The 17057-nt window shown below is 38.4% G+C and overlaps 1 protein-coding gene across 1 annotated transcript in view; it reads right to left on the bottom strand.

Annotated features, from left to right (window-relative positions):
- The window catches only part of DPP4 (dipeptidyl-peptidase 4), an 85894-nt gene that overhangs the window by 17323 nt on the left and 51514 nt on the right, over positions 1 to 17057 (bottom strand). The window contains exons 11-20 of the mRNA XM_011947095.1: positions 15399 to 15534; positions 13356 to 13400; positions 11167 to 11274; positions 10818 to 10885; positions 9814 to 9867; positions 9328 to 9449; positions 7701 to 7748; positions 7362 to 7460; positions 4997 to 5066; positions 2412 to 2606 (exon numbers count right to left, since the gene is read on the bottom strand). Of these exons, the coding sequence (XP_011802485.1) occupies positions 2412 to 2606; positions 4997 to 5066; positions 7362 to 7460; positions 7701 to 7748; positions 9328 to 9449; positions 9814 to 9867; positions 10818 to 10885; positions 11167 to 11274; positions 13356 to 13400; positions 15399 to 15534 (945 nt within the window). The remainder of the gene's footprint in view (positions 1 to 2411; positions 2607 to 4996; positions 5067 to 7361; positions 7461 to 7700; positions 7749 to 9327; positions 9450 to 9813; positions 9868 to 10817; positions 10886 to 11166; positions 11275 to 13355; positions 13401 to 15398; positions 15535 to 17057) is intronic.

Genomic DNA, 17057 nt, shown 5'->3' with positions numbered 1-17057 from the left:
TTTCTATTTGAGACTAAAAATTGCTGCCAGTAATCAAATAAACACCCGAGATAAATATCTATCATTTTAACCTAAGATCCAGATGAACATGGTTTACTTTCGTTGTTCATAAAAATTGTGTGTGTGTGTGTGTGTGTGTGTGTGTGTGTGTGTGTGTACGATTCACAGAAAACAAATCCTGGCAGTTTTTTTCACAGCTTTATACAAAAATTTGCAGCCCAGATGCACTTTTCTTTATATAATTGAATTCACATTTCTCCAGATGTTTTTCAGTTTGGGAGAGTCTGCCCCTGCAATGGAGAAAGATAAGGGCACGAAAAACTTCTGAGTAGGGCTTAGAAATGTCTCTGGGCCCCCTACCTGAGAACTTAAACACCATTCTCTAAGTAAATCCCTTCTTATGCTGGGTGTTGATTAGTTAGCTAGGCACCATGCACTCAATAGAAATAAATTTTTCCTTGATGGATTAAGAAGTCTTCTTTGCCACTAAACTGTGTTCAGAATTGGAATCCAGGTAAAGAAATAAGAAAAATGTTTTATGCACCTATTTCTTAATATTAGCCTGACATCAAAAGAAACTTTTTTTTACTTAAAAATACCTGATAAATGAAACTCAAATTTTTAGCATTGTGGATGGTTGCAGACCTTTGCATTAACCTATCTTGATTTTGAGAGTCTTTGTGTTTTCACGTAATGATATATGTCCTAGGTTGCCCTAAGTTAAGCAGTGTTAGAAAAAAATTAAAACCGTTTTCAACTCATCTTTTCCATGTAAACTTTGTAAAGTTTACAGACATACAGGAGGCAGACATACAGCAATGTGCACCAGACCATTCGTGTATAAATTGGTCAACCTTTACAAAGTGAATGTATCCTTGAAATCATGGCCTGTGCGTGTTATCAGAAGCCTCTAAGGCATTTTCCTCTTTGCAAAGGGACAAAAGAAAACGTTTTTCTTTTATTGAATTCCATAAAAATTTCACTGAACTTTTTTGCCTGGTTTTTATCTTTACATAAATTAGATCTTGTAGAATGTACACCTTTGTGTCCGGCCTCTTTCATTCAACAGTATATGCGATTCATCCATGTTGTTATGCTTAGCTCTTTGTAGTTGCTGCAATAGTGTGTTCCATTGTATAAACACACTATTTCTCATTACTTATTTAACTGGGGTTGTATATAGTAGATCCTCAATTCTATAATTTTAGGGCTTTCGTTAGTCAGATTTGAGAGGCCCTGGAAACTATGCCCTTTCTCACAGAGGAGCAATCTGGATAGATACAAGTTTATTTTTAAAATATCAAAGCCTCACTCTTGAACAAACGTATCCTGTTTATTCTAAATCTCTATTTTTTAATTGTTAAGGAAAATAACTAATCATTAACTTTAGTAAAAGAGAATTTCTTTCACTCAGGAATCCCTAATAAATTGTCGTCATCTCCTCTCTCCATCTACTTAATCATTCATGGATCCTTCTGCATTTCCTAGTCTATGATTTCATAAAATCATTTTCAACCACCCTCCCAATTATGCTTCCCCAGACATCCATGCTGTTGGTTATAGAAACTCAAAGTTACATTTCCCACATACCAGTTGAATGTAATTAAATGTAAGAGTTGGAGTGAGACTGGCTTCAAATCCTGATTCACCTTAGCAAGGTACCTAACCTGATAGTCTCCATTTATTTAATGAAAATATGGGGATAAGAAAACCCACCTCTCAGGGCTTCAGCGACAATGCCTGCAGGTAAAGCACTTCCCATGTAACATGCATATTGTGAGTAACCATCATTCATTGTTAACATCTCTTGAGCCAGATCACATCTGTTTATAGTCCCATAAGTGAAGAGCACAAGAATGAGATGTGGTTCATACCTATCAGAGCCCTTATACATAGGACCGATGATGGCTGTGCTCCACAATTTTCCCAAAATAGCAGAGCCACCCTCATCCAGACTGTAGGAGCTTCTCCTAGGACTTCATAGTTGCCACTGCCTGTGATGTAAATGTACACTGTAGTCCTCTCTTTATTCTTGACTGTGAAGGAATGGGCTTGGCTTATTTAGTCAGATGTTTACTAGGGTACATTTATCCCTCAGTTTGTCCCCGAGTCTGATGAATTTTGAGTTTCTGTTCTTAGAAGGTGGTAGGACATATGCCAACTCCCTTTCTAGAGTCTCATACAGAGATGAATTTAGGAAATGCTTTTTTTTTTTTTAACTTCATATAAATCTATAATGTAATATATTTTTATCTAAACATAACATCTTCACTAAAACCTACCGTAAAGATAAAAGATTACAAATTCATCCCAGAACACTTTAAATTATTTACACTTTACAGCTTTAAAATGTAAATGTTAAAGGGGGAAAAAAATCAGATGACCTTTGACTTCATCTCCTAGTCACTCACCTGGCTGCTTCAATTTGATCTTCAACTTCAAATGTTCCCAGTCTTCTGTTGATTGCATGCATGATCTTATCTCCTTGGTAACCACTTCCTCTGCCATCAAAGCTAGCTACTATAATGTTTTCTGTGCTTGCAAGGTAAGTGGCCCAGTTGAGTCTGAAGACAGCGTCTGCTTTTTGACTACACGGGCCTGCATACCTATGAAAAATACCAAATTGTTAGCTGTCATGGTTTTCCTGAATCAAATGAGGAATGCTTACGTTTCTCTTCCCCGTGAACAAGAAGTGTGCATCCTTCCCAATCATGAGCCTGAAACTGTGCCAGCCTATGGGGTGTCCAGAATGAGTCCTCTAAAACTTAGCAATACAGCTACCATGGTTGTGTATTTTCTTCAAAGATACTTGTCAGTTTTGTCTTTGAAGATAGTTATCAAACACAGACTTCATAGGCCAACATTTAAAAAGTATTAACATAATCTTGGAAATTAAAGAAATAATTTCTCTAATAGTTAAGAAAGGGGAGTTGTGTCATAAAAAAAAATGATGATGACAACAATAAATGCAGCTTTGGATATCTTTCCATCTCAGCTTACAAATACTCCTGGACTACAAGTTTATTTCCTTCTTTTAGGACTTGACTTCTGCATCATATACTTTGCATTTCCCACAGCACCCGGCACAGTCTTGCTCACAATGACTGTAAATCATTGTGGAATGGATTGCAGTAAGAATGAATGCTAATATTTAAAACTTCAGAGGAAGAAACAGGTTGCATTGGAAAACGGGCATGTCATTGGGCATTCTATTTACTAGCAAGTTTAACTCCCTTGTATCTGCAATCTTCACAGGCTACAACTACCCTACACAGAGCTGTGTGCACAATCTCTGTAAAGTTCTGTAAAGTGCTCTCTTTTCTGCTTGTTAATCAAGAGGAGCTCCTTATAGCTCATTTCAATTCATTTAAATATGTCATCTTTGCACCATCTACACGACTCCTGGACATGGATACTCTCCAATAACTTATTCCCTCCCCAGCCCATCTCTCCACTCATCTGCTCACTGGCCCCCACACAGGATAGGACAAGTCCTGCTTACATGCCTTTGCTAATGTTTTCCTTCTACTTAGGGATGTCAGTCAAAAGAACTTTAAACAAAATACTATAACATTCTAACTTTAAACAGAAAAATGCATTCATGCATTTCTTGAACCAGCAAACATTTTTTCACAACATGTGAAATGTCTTTCTCCTCTCAATTATATTAAATTTGGTAGATTAAGAGTTTGCCTTAATATTAGGTATATATCAAGTTCCCTAACCCCAAGATTAAACAAGATTATTTTTAAAGTAGAAAAAAATATATAGACCTTAAAAGAGGAAAAGGAAAATAACTGAAAAGAAATATGTATTAAATTTAGCATTTTTTAAAACCTTTTCTAATGGAGATCAAATCATTACTTACTAGGAAGGCAAAGAAGATAAAAAATATCACTCTGAAGGACGCTTTTTTAGCATTGGAGCCAAAGCCTAAAACAAATTAGTGTCACGAATGAACTGACTTCATTTGCTACAATTATTTTACTTGAAAAGAAATTAGATAGTGCATCTGGAATTTTAAAATACCTGTCTTTTCCTTTCTTTATGTTTGGTTTTCATGAAACTGTGAATATAGTGCATCAAAGCTGTGTCTGATACTAGTATCTGTGTCCTCCCTTCCTCTCCCCACTTTTTTTTTTTCTTGCTAGTAACAACAGAGACATTATGTCCCTGAGCTTCAATGTCTTTTCCGTATAATGGAACAACAGAACTTACTACATGGGCTTGTTGTGTGAATAAGACAAATGATGCCAAGCACCTGGCATTCAGCAGGTCCCTGCACAAGTGTTGTTTCATTTTGTTTTTGATATAGGAAATGATGCAAGCCAGGACAGGAAGAGTCTGACATTATGGCATCATGGGTGACCGTAGGGCAATTTTAGAAAAATTAAAGTAGGGTGTATTCCTAATGATTATAAAAAATATTTTACAAAGCTGTCATACTTGGAATTCATATGAGTTCACATTCACTGTTCAAAGACTTTTGACTTCATAACTTTCTCAAAGACTTGAAGTTTTTATAATGAACATTCTCCTCTATCACTTCTCTTCACCAAAAAAAGGAATAGAAAATAGCCGGCAGTAATATTTCAGGAACTAAAGGAAGAGAAACATGAGGCAGCCAGTGGGAGCTGGGGTAAGGGAACTGTAAAGACTGTTAATGCCCATCTCTTACTTGTTAGAATGTCCAGGAGGTTAAGGATGAAAATGCAGACTTAAGAAATCCTTTGAAATTCCCTTGGAGTTCAGAGAAGCAAAACAAAAGAAAATCTATATGCCATTACAACAGAAAAGGAATATCTCTCTTTTGTATTAAGAAGATGTGAGAAAACACAGGTTGAGTTTTGTGGCTGTACAATGAAAGGAGGAAATAGTAAACAGTGATTCAGGAAGAGGGAAAGGATGCATTTGGCTCCATTTTTCAGTAAGCTGCACTGAGAAAAATATATATGACTGAATACTTCTAAGTTGCTCCCTTCTCTTGAATACTTACACATCTAATAGTAGAGGATATTTCTTGGATTTATCAAAATGGGGAGGCAAGATCATCTGATACCAAAATTCTAAACAAACAGAAAGATTAATTAGTGAGGTAAGAAAAATTATTAGTACAAGATTTTGTTCCTCATCTCCCTCAGTAGCAAGTCATTTCTAGAGTTTAACAATTTGTTAAATGAGAGTAGAAAAAGAAAATGAACTGCTTGGATTCAGCACATTTTTAAGCTATGACAACATTTTCTTTCAGGTTAAAATACTAGTTAATGTTAAAACATAAAGTTGTTTCTAATGTATCTATTAAATACATTGGTGCCTAGTAAAATAAAAGTGCATCTTAGAATTTCTAATGTTTTGTTTTTATGATTCTGTTCTTTGGCATCCGATCTACTGATCTAGTTTGTTTATGGCTTATGTTCTAAGTTTTCCTCCAAAATGTTTTCCTCTTCTTGAATTTCCTTGAAGCTGTTTAGGATTTTTAGTTGGCCCCAACTCTATTTTAGAATTCTGATTTAATAACATTTTTGTAATTCTTATTGCCATCCCAGACCGCAAATCTGAGTTCCCATTTTCAGCTCTGTGTTTCACAGAATGAGATCGGGTTTATATGGAGCAAACTGTTGCGTACATTCTGTATGATCTCCCACGGGTCTGTTTCATTCTCTGTGCTTGATTTAACATCAGTTTAATAAAATTTGTCCCTAAATAATGAGTCAGTTTCCTTTGCTCCCAAATAAAAGATAAGTTATAAAAGTGTTTTTCCACATTTAAATAAAATTATTCCAGATTCAGGAGATTTAAACTGTAGGCAAAAAATTCTTATCTCTAGAGCTATTTTTATCTAACATTTATCTTCCTTTTTGTTTATGTTTGTTGCAATTATTTTACTTGAAAAGAAAAAAAGATTTGGGAGTAAAATATATAGATAGATTTATCTTCAATTTATATTTTGCTGACTATTGTCATGCCTTCTGATTAAATGTGCTTATAAGAGCAAAATTTAAGTCTCTATTATAATTTCAGTAGAACACCAAACTATCAGTTGACCATGATACTTTTAATGAATATGCAAAACCCATCATTTGATCTCTGCTTTGTTTGAATTGGCATTAGTTGATGGGAAGGTGTTTTAGTCCCACTTTTTTGGAGATGTACAGTCTTTAGTTTTGGGGGGTTCTTTCTATTCACAGAGTCACGCCTTCCCAGCTCCCTCCTCCCTGACCTACCTTTCATCCTTCCTTTCTGTACTTTGAATGGCTATAACCACCTCCCAATGGGACATCCCCATCCCCACAGCTCCATCTTACCTCCTGTCTCAAGTCATCTGTCTACTAATGTGGCTTCCCTGACCTAAAAACCTGCAGGGGTTCCCCAGTGTTCATGACTGAAATAGAATGTCACATCTCAGTATTCAGTGCCTTCTGTACCAGGCTGTCAATGTTAGCTCTGGAAAACTCTAAGCTCTTGCCCCTCACGTGTGGCTCAAGGGTCAGTAGCACTAGCATCACCTAGAAGCTTATTACAAATGCAGAATCCTGGACCTTTCTTGACCTGCTGGGTCAGAATGTCCTTGTTAACAAGGTCCCAGGTGACTCACATGCACATTCAGTTTGAGTAGCACTGCTCTAAACTGTTCTTCATGAGGATGCTATACTTTCCTGTGCTTTTCCTGATATTTAAAATTAGATGTGTTGAATCTTTTCTATTATCCTAAATTTTTTTAAAGCCTAAAATGAATCAATCCTAGTATAGCTGATTCCTCCTTCCCGTATAAGCTGTTAGCCTTGAGTGGAAAAAATAAAGAAAAACAAACAATAAATAACTAGATTTTCTACTCAAAGAACCTCATTGTTCTTACTGGTCTCTGAATGTAATCCATGATTACACAACCAGGCTGGGGACCACACTATGGGAGGTCAGGAGGGTTTGGAAAAATTCAAAATTTCTCTTCTGAGACTGAAGTTTCAATATTTTATAGCCAACATGAATTATTTTATACAACCATCTCAGATATCCTTGATCTCTTTGGGTTAAAGGTGAAATACGTTAGGATGTCATTAAGTTAAACAAACAATACTAGTAGAATAATAGAGTCGCTAATGGGATAAAAGTGAACTAACGATAGAGCACGTTCTCCAAATCATTTCCCTTTTGACAGAAGAAGTTTTATGTAGAATGGTATTGTATTTTAAGACAAAAGGATGTAAAACTAGTATTTCTTTTGACAAGACATTTCATGGAGAAATAACCTTCTAAATTAGATTTATATATAACATAAAATACATATTTTCAGATCAAATTACTATAGTTAGAGTGCATTGGTGTTTCCATGAAAAGTACTGTTCCAAAGGAATTTAACTTACTTGTTTTGTTCAAAATAATGAAGTCCAGCTTTTTGGAGGGCATCTGGACATTCTGCAGCATTTTATCCAAAGCTGAATTATCTTCCAGGACTCTCAGCCCTAAAGAAACACAGGAGACAGCAGTCATTCATTACAATGTGAAAAATGTGGATTATACAGTGCAATAATGAGCAAACATGAAATTCACTGACGGACTACACATACTTCAGGTTATAAGGTTTGTGTTCAACTCACCGTCAAGACACAAAGCCAAAGAAAATCACACAATGCTAAGTACATGTTGGTCTTATTCAACACACTTTCTTAAAAACGAATGAAGAGTAAAGTATGAAAAAATACCTTTATCATTCACACTGCTGTGTAGAGTATAGAGGGGCAGACCAGGACCTGTTAACACAATCAGGGGAAAAATGTTTTGGATGAATACTTCTTTGGAAAAGATAGTATACATGACTTTTCAAAAATATCATTTGTTACCATTTAACTTTGATGGAACATATAAATATTATAATGGATAAGAAGTTTAATACATGTTAGCTGTTTCTCCTCCCTCCCTCTTTAAAATAGTTGCAATTTGAGAGTAAGAAGTGTTACTGGAAAGGCACAGGGCTCAGTAGAATGAAGTAGGAAATGAATCTGTGCCCTGCTAGGCACCTTGGGCACATTATCATCTCTGAACTTAATATATTCATCTGCAAAGTAAAATGTGAGCTGACGTCCTTCCCCACTCTAAATCCGTGATCTCTTAGGGTTTTTCAGGCTCTGCCCAGGTGGGCTGCAGAGCCCTGGAGCCAGCCTCCCTAGTGAGGGATGGGTTTTCCCCCGTTGCCCCCACTCCCACGGAGTCCCAGAGCCAGGCGGCACATCTGCATAGTGCCTGACTTGGATAAGCGATTCCTTTCTGGCATGCAAAAGTGTTTTTCTCACAAGCCCATATCGTCACTATTTATCCCAACTGTGGTAGTTGCAGAGTGGAAGGTAATGTATAGAAAAGCTATTTTGTGAGCTCTTTAATTTTATGCGTTTGGATGATAATATTAATTTTTATACTGGATTAGAAACACAGTGAAGGCACTTTCCATACCTGGGGATGAATCCTGGCTCACTGGCTCTGTGACTTAGGACAGCAGAGCTGTGTTTTGATTTCCTCATATGAGGAAATGAGGATAATAATATCCACTTGATAGAGATTTCTTAAAGATTAAACAAGATCTTGAATATAAAGCTTTTAGCACAGTGCTGAGAATAAAGTGCATGCCCAAGAAATAATTGCTAAAAACAGTCATAGTAAAGAACCACAAAGAAAAGCATAATAATAAAATATACTAGTGAGGGAAGACTCAGATAACTGATTTGAAAACATTTATTTATTTTTGTGCTATGGACAGTTCTTTTCAGAATATCCAGATCCTTTCTCCCATTTTGAGAAGTAACCTGGCATACTGTTTAAAAGGGAGTGCTAGGGAGGCAGAGGCCTGTTTTGAATCCTGCTGTGCCTGTAACTCGCTGTGTGACCACCTGCAAAAGTCATTTGGCCACTCCTTGCCTGGGTTTCTTCATTTGTAATTAATAATAGCAACAGCAACAGAAGATGGAGCAGTGAGCATGTTGGGTGACATGCACCAGCCACGTATATTTTCTCATTGAAAGGGAGGAGTGCATAAAATAATCATCTAAAACTCCACAATATGTATGTATTTAAGACTGAAGTGCTTCTGTTATACACAAGGGTGTGTGTGTGCATGTGTGTGTGTGTGTGTGTGTGTGTTCGGTCTAAAGCAAGCTATGCAAGTCTCTCAGTGATAAGGCAAAGAAAAGATTGTTTATGCTCACTACTTAAATGTGAGTGGAGAGAAGGGGACTTAGGTGATTTCAAGAGCTCCTCAGATTCAAAAGGAACAGAGGGAGCTGCTTGGAAGTGAGTAACAGCGGCAACTGCCCTCCCTCCCGGGGAGCTCAGACTTACCGGAACATCTCAGCTGATAATACTTCGCCTCTTTACTGAATGACACAGAATAGTACTGACACCTTTCCGGATTCAGCTCACAACTAAGGCATGTCACTTTTGTATAGTCACTAAGCTGGATTCTGTAAAACCAACAATGGAAATTAAGTGCTTGAAGAAAAGATAAGTGAAAGGAAGGAACTGAATAAAGCCATATTCTAGTTTCAAAGACAGCAGAATGCCAACACAATCTTCAGGGCCCCCCCCCTTTTTTTTTCCTTGAAATAAATACATGAATTAATAGTAACCTCAAACCTCCCATTGTCTGGAAATATCGCAAAACATTGAATAAAGCCATTCTCTTTTGTGGACATGTAGATTGACTTATGAAGGAATAAAAAGTGCTCAATAGCAATACCAGGTTAATATTTGTTAGGACGAGGCAAAAAATAAAAATAGAGTTCAGAAATTGTTCGTCAGCTAAAATGACTCAAGTCAAGCTCTTACTTATAAAGATTCCTTCCTCCTGGCATTCCTTTATATTCATTACTAATGTAGTATCTGGGAAGAGAAAAAAATGAAATATATATTAATTATGTTTTTTAAGAAGTCAGAGGCGATCCACTACACTCAGACCCCAAGCCTAAGTGTGCACCGAGCACGCGCACCGGTGCCCGCCGCCCTCCGCCATTGCTTCCCTGGCCCTCACCCCCCAGAAGCCATTTTTCTCCGTCATCTCTATACAGAAAGGTCTCGTTCTTACAGACTAAAATATGTAAAACCAGGGATTTCTTCCTTAATTAGAGGGACAAGTAAAAATTCAAAAGAAGGCTTCTGTCAAAAAATAGGACTGGACAGTTAGCCTGAAATTGAGACCCCTCTCATTGATCAAGATTGCTTTATTTTCTGTCTTATAACATAAGCTACTAGATAGCAGGAGCCCCATGTTCCTGAGAGAGGCAGAGCCACTGCTGAAGAGGGCCTTCAAAAGCTACTTCGGGCGGCGGCCAAATTCCTCCGCGATTAGACCAATAAAGAATCATAAAAGGGCCTAAGATTCTAATGAAAAATAACACCCCCTTTTCTACCAACTCATATACAGCAGGTGACAGCCTCTGCAAAGCTTTCCATTTTGCAGAGAGTAAGGCCGGGACATGGACAGATAAGATTGCCTTTCCAAGCCTTCCAAAAAATCACTGCCAGCTGAAATTTAACAAGACGCCCCTGACTGCTAGTTCAGCGTTCCACGACGTTCAAGTAAAAGAGGATACAGCTCTTGTAATGTAAAGCAGGTAAGAGCAAGAGGTAGAGCTGCCTGGTGGCATGGTATCAAATCTGCTAAGCATATGTGAAAATCATTAAGGCTTCCGTATGTTAAAAAGAAAAAAAGTATTGAACACATTCCAAAAAGACTACTCTTTATTTGTAGGAGATTTTTTTCCTACTTCTGGGCAAAGAGGGCACGATTATGACAAGTAGGTTTATATCCTGTCAATTGTTACAATACTCACAGATAATCGCTGGTTAGAGCTTCTATCCCGATGACTTCCCAGTCTCCTTTTGTAATAAATGTGCAGTTCTAATGTGTTTTTAAAAAAAAAAAAAAAAGATTGATTCGACACTCTCTCTGTTCAAAGTGGAGGATTAAATCATTTATATCAGGAATTCAAATAACCTTGATTTTCTTGTTGGGTTTCCCCACCTCGTTCCACAATACACAATACACCACTGAGGAGTTTAAATTAATCTGATTTTTATACACATTGATCAGCCTTACCAAATGATTTCCACTTCAAATTGATTTCCAAAAAAAAAACAAAAAAGAGGTCAACATGAAATAAATTATGTACGCATACTCACATTTTTATTTATTTGGAAATAACAAATGTGTCTGTAACCTTCTTCATTGCTGATGATCTTGTAGAAGCTATTACCATCAGAGGTAAAATGAGGTTCTGAAGGCCTAAACTAGAAAATAATAGAAAACAAAAGAACATTAAAGCACAGGTCTCATCTCAGTACCAACTTTAGTTCTAGAAAGTCCTCTCCAATACCTATGCTGAAAAATCCATGCTCCATTTATACGCCAAATTAAAATTAAATTAAAGTGCCTCAAAAAGAAAATTCTCTTTCTATAAAATGTGAATAAAAACACCATACTCATAGGTAATTTTTGTGAGCAGTAAATGAGAGAATGCATATAAAGAGGCTTGTAGAAAACAATAAATAGAAGTTGTTGCTGATTTGGAGACATCTTTTCTCTATGGATGATAACTATGACTTCTGGCTGCAAGCACCTGGAAAATAGCATTAACCTTTCAGTTTGGAGCAGTACATTTCCTCAATATCACAAATGTGCTCTCTTGAAACTGATGTATTATTTTTTATTGTTTCAGGTTGGGGGTGGTTTGTAATTTGGGGATATTTTTCTTTCCTGTTTTTACACATATTTCTTTTCAAAAGTCAGACTTAGTATTTAACCATTTCTGGACTACATACTATAAGGAATGTCTGTTGTATATTTCATAGGAAAACATTCATATATTTTTATTATAAGCCTTTTCATTTTGTTAAATATGATCAACAATTTACAAAAAATATTTGTATAGAAATATAGAACAAATTTCCGTTTTTTTACAGTTCAATAAAATATAGTACTGAGAACATAATGCAGTTTAAGTAGAAGAGAGTCTATCCCAGCCTGAAAGGAATATGTTGGTTTACGATTTTGATTTCCTAGCTACATTTGAGAGCAGGTAGGAGATGGTCTTTTAAAATTGTTAGTTCACTTCGCCCTCGATGTTTCCTCTCTCATCAGCTCCCATTTTGGGAAGGAAGAAAATTGCTTCCCTCTTCTATTTAGTGATTCAAAGCGAATTCATTTATGGAGCAAGCTGAGGCGTGCGGTACACTTGGTGTTCTCATTACAGAGCTTTGAAACACATTCCCCTCTCTAGACCTGTGTTCACAGCCTTATCTTTTTAATACATTTCCCTGTTTCCCCTGGATGGAGTTGTGCCTAGTAGAAATGTGTGAAAAGTGGCATCTGTCTGGTTAAATACAGAGAGGAAAAAACATATTTTTTTCAAAGAGTCGTGAGGAAGTGTAGCGTGTCTCTTGCCATGGAGGAAACCACTTTTCATGTTGGCAAACCTCTCCCCTCTGCCCAATCAATGCCTGAAGAAAAAGGACGTGTGAATGCTGCCGGAGCTCCAAGCCCAGCTGGAAAGGGTTGTCTTCTTGGACTGGGGACCTCACCGCTATGATCCAAGAGGTTTAAAATCTTTACATTTTGGGGGTCACTTTATTTCCCTCTTAAAGGGGGCTTAATTGAAGTGATCATAAAAATTAAGTGAGATTCATTCCTCATCTACTATGCAAGGCGACATGATGACTGGAGTTCCTTCATCAACTCATTATATTCCATGGTCATCGCAATCTGGGTGGTAATTCTGTACAAGGAGTATATAACTCAGTGGGACTGAGAAGCATGACAAGTCCCTAAGGGTCACCACACTTTCCTGGATAAAGCTCTGCATCTGGATGCCTAATAAAGCATAAGCCCGCGAGTATTATTTCCTCCAAAGAGAGGTGCTTAGTGGGCACTCTGTGGTTGCTGCTAAATTTTTTTGCTGGTTGTAGTCACCTCTCCTTAGGCACCTGTGCAGGATGGGGACAGAACGTATGTTTTCTGTCTTTAAAGCACATAACTTCAAATGTGAGGTCAACGACCACATTGGACACCTTGGACAACTTTCAGCCATGGTTACCCTTTAACTCTCTGGGAGCTACAACTTGCTGGGAGTGCATTATGTTTTGTCTGCTCTGATTTTGATTTTTCACTTGTCCCCTTACTTTTTCCAACTGTGTGTGTTATATATTCTCTACAAAAAGATATCTTTATAGGGAGCATTTACATATTTTGAGAAATAAGTTAACTAATATTGCTATTAATAACGTATCACTTAGAGCCCTAGTTTTGAATAGCTGCATATCAAATAGCTGAGTAGCTGACTCATCCATAAAACCCCACAACTTATAACACTTACTCTTCCAACCCAGCCAGTAGTACTCGTTTCAATGTGTTGCCGTGCCTAGGAAGGGAAAGACACAATGACAGCATTTCAAAGAGAAATAAGATGAAATCTATAGCCGTAATTTGTGGTAATATAAATAGAGCTGTACTTATAATAATTGAAAACTATCTCCATTCATATATTTCTATTTATGTTAGTATTTTTCAAGTCATTACATTAGATCATTTGCCTGTCTTGCCAAAAGTTATATCCTGGGTCCCTCTGGAAGCTCCACTGGTGCTTTAAATCCAGCATGCACAGAACTAAAGAGAATTTCATTTGTTTTCCTCTGTCCCACCAACCTGTTCTACTCCTTCATTCTTCTTCTAGTTAGTGGCACCTATTCACCCAAGCTGGAGACCCGGGGGTCATTCTAGATTCTTGCCCTCCTCATAGTCACCTCCTTCAGCCCCTGTCACCTAGTTCTTTGACTTCACTGTCCTTCTCTACAGCTAAGGACTTTGTTCATATCCTCAGCAGGTTGCCTGGGGTCTGTTGCCAGAATCTCCTTGTTGGAGATCCTGCTGCTCTTCTCTGCTACGTTAGTTAGCAATAGATAGGCCTGTCCCATTGTGATACTCTTTGGTTTAAAACCTTGAAACAGCTCCCCATTTCTTACGAGGTAAGTCCAAACTCCCAGAATGGCACCTGAGCCTTTGCCTATATCTCTAGCCTCAGTGCTCCCCACTACGCCTCTCCTCCAGTCCTTAGTTCCTGCATCTTCCAAGCTATTCACACTGGATGCCTTTGCACAGCCCTCTGCTCATATGGCCTTCTGTCCTTATCTGCTCAGCACATGGCAACTTATCCCAGGCTACTCTATAGCTCTCCCACATCATCTCCTTCCCCATCCCGCCTGCCCTCAGTAAAGCTGATCATCTTCTTTTGCCCTCTATTCCCTCTGTACTTGGTTGAACCCTTTTTATGGTACAACCTTGGTATTATGAGGATTTCATTGGCAGCAAGCAAAGAGCTTGGGTTTTGCAGTTTGAATTCTGACTATGTCCTGTGACCTGAGCCAGCTCCTCAAACATTGATCCTCAGCTTCCACAATGCCTGGTATACTGTAAGTGGCAGTTTTTATTATTTATTTTGATAATATTCCCAACTAGAACAGAAACGTTTTGGGGGCAGGCATGCTAACTAATTCACTTTAGAAAAAAATCCATAGCTTAGCACAGAGCTTGGAACATAACAAGAATTCTATGTTTATTACATAAATAAATAAGTGAATCAAGTTATGTGGGGCTCCAGTTCTGGGAGGTGAGAATATGCCCTGAGCCTAGCCAGGATGGGAGTAGGAAGGGTAGGTGTGTAGGCACAGGGTCTGTGACTAGATAAGGGGGATTGGGGAGGTGTCCTTGGCATATGCCAGCAAACCTCTTCCAGGATCCACCCCTCCTAGCCTGCAGGCTCCCAGAGGGACTTTAACTTTTACCATCATCTTAGTTGGACCTCGTGGTCTCCTGGCTAGAAGCCTCCCAGCACCTCAAGGTTGGATGAGTTGGCCTCAGGATTGCCACCCTCTCAGACTGGCAGTTATTTATTTGCATTCTAAAGCTGTTTCCTGCTTAAAGACAGTGACAGTATGGTAATGGGTTTGTGGCCTCATGTCTTTGTTTTGTTTCACACACACTCAGCCAATTATTCCCCATTCCCTATATTATCTTTATTAAAACACACTTTGTTGAGCTTGCAGCTGCTGGCCCTCTTTGGTTTTTAAAATATTGACATCAGATTCTATCTTGTGGCCAGTCACCCCTTCTCCCCTTCTCGAGTGATAGTATCCATGACTAAAACAATATGACTAGTCAGTGTAGGAGAAATAGAAGCACCTCGGGATGGCAGGTTATCTAGGAGTTTTATTCAAGATTTTATTACGTCAGGATCAGACAGAGTCAGAAAGAAGAGAAACTCAAACCTCATTTCCTGATTCCCAGCCTTCTCTCTCCCCGACTGCACAGACCCTCTGATCACATGTTGCTTTAGAAGCCGAACATCCCCATTCAGTCTCACCACTAAGCAGTTCCATCTTCCATTGGACTCATCATAGTCACAAATATCCATGACCGAATAGTTCTGAATCCTCCTGAGCCACTGCAAAGAAATTCTTTCTTGTGTTGCCCATGTCACATCACACAAGTAGTGATCCCTGGAAGGAAGAAAGAAAGGAATAACAGAGAGAGAGAGTGAATATGACTATTGCCAGACCTTGGTACAAATAGACATTTTACTCAGTGAAAAGAAATCAATCTTAATGGGAAATAGAATTATAAATGGTTAATGAAACCATTTAATATAATATTTCACCTTTTCTTAAAGCTTAAAGTACAGTTTGATTTGGAATGAAAATTCAAATATATCCAACAGGAAAAGCAGCAACAATATTCTTCAGTGGCTTAACATGCGTGACTCAAACCGCGAGCTCAGGATTTATCAACTCCTCAACTTGGCCACTGGTGGTGCCAGGGAGTCAAGGGTGATGTTTTTGCATCTCCTTTCTGCTGTCTTGGGGGAAGTGAGGCCATGGACGCTGGCTAAGATTTGAGTATTTCTGGTATTTTACGTGCTTCTCCAGAAAATTCTTTCTATTAGGGTGAAACTACAGCTGACCCTTTTCTCAACTTCATTTTCAAAGGGGAAAAAATTGACTCACACCTCCACAAACTTTGAAAATCAAAGTATATTGTAAGAAGACATTTCTCAAAAGTCAAACCATGAACCCTGAAAAGAAATGAAAGAACCCTGTGGTATTTTCACATAAATTTATGTAAACAGAGGTATCTCTAGCAGTACATCCTCCCCAACACATACTGAAAAAAAAATTTTGGAACCACCTTCTGATTTATAGTGAAGTGCATGAAATTCATCATTTACTTTTCTGCTGGCCTCCCTCGCATTATTGGCAATGGATGCTTTATGTTTTTTGCTCCCTCCTCCTCCCCCAGTGTGGTTTTGGATGACTATTCACAAATCCCTGCTCTCAAGTGTCTGATCGCAGGTTTGCTCTTTTTTGTCAGAGGGTTTCAAATGAGTATGTTCATCCCCCTCTTCCTGCCTGGTCTAGTGGCCGCATCTCGTCCCCATCCCAGATGCTCTCACAAGATCCACTTGCTCTCTCCTTTACAGACTGGGCCTGCCCTTCTCCTTGCTTGACTGCAAGTTCTTTACAGGGTGTCCCCAGGGCCTAGCAGAATGCCTGACTCAAAACAGGCACTAATTATATGTCCATGGAATGCAGCACTGAAGAAAGGAAAGCCCTCTGCTGACCTGTGGGAACTGTCATATTGTCATACTGAAGGACTATAGCTTTGTCCTTTCTCGGAATTCATAGATCAATTCCCATCTCCACTCCCTTTGCAGACACCTAATCACACAACAAACATTTACTGGGCACTTGGGATAGGTCAGGTGCTGGATAAAGCCCTTTAAGCCCCTTACAGCTTCATCATCCCCATTTTACAGCTGGGAACACTTAATGTGCGAATGTGCCTCGTGATAACGGGTTTCCATGCTATCCTGCTGCAAGCCGCAGGTACTGAAACAAGACCGAACCCCTTCACTCAGCAGCAGAGCACCACATTTCCATAAATAGGGGTCCCTTTTCATTTCAGCCCATTTTCTTACTTCTGGAGAACCTATATACTACCGAGTCTGGGTGGCTAGTATTCTCAC

This window comes from Colobus angolensis, unplaced genomic scaffold (genome assembly GCF_000951035.1).
Source record: "Colobus angolensis palliatus isolate OR3802 unplaced genomic scaffold, Cang.pa_1.0 Scaffold259, whole genome shotgun sequence".
NCBI classification, from domain to species: domain Eukaryota; kingdom Metazoa; phylum Chordata; class Mammalia; order Primates; family Cercopithecidae; genus Colobus; species Colobus angolensis.
Note: the sequence above shows the minus strand (reverse complement) of the source record. Positions and strands in the feature narration are given on the sequence as shown.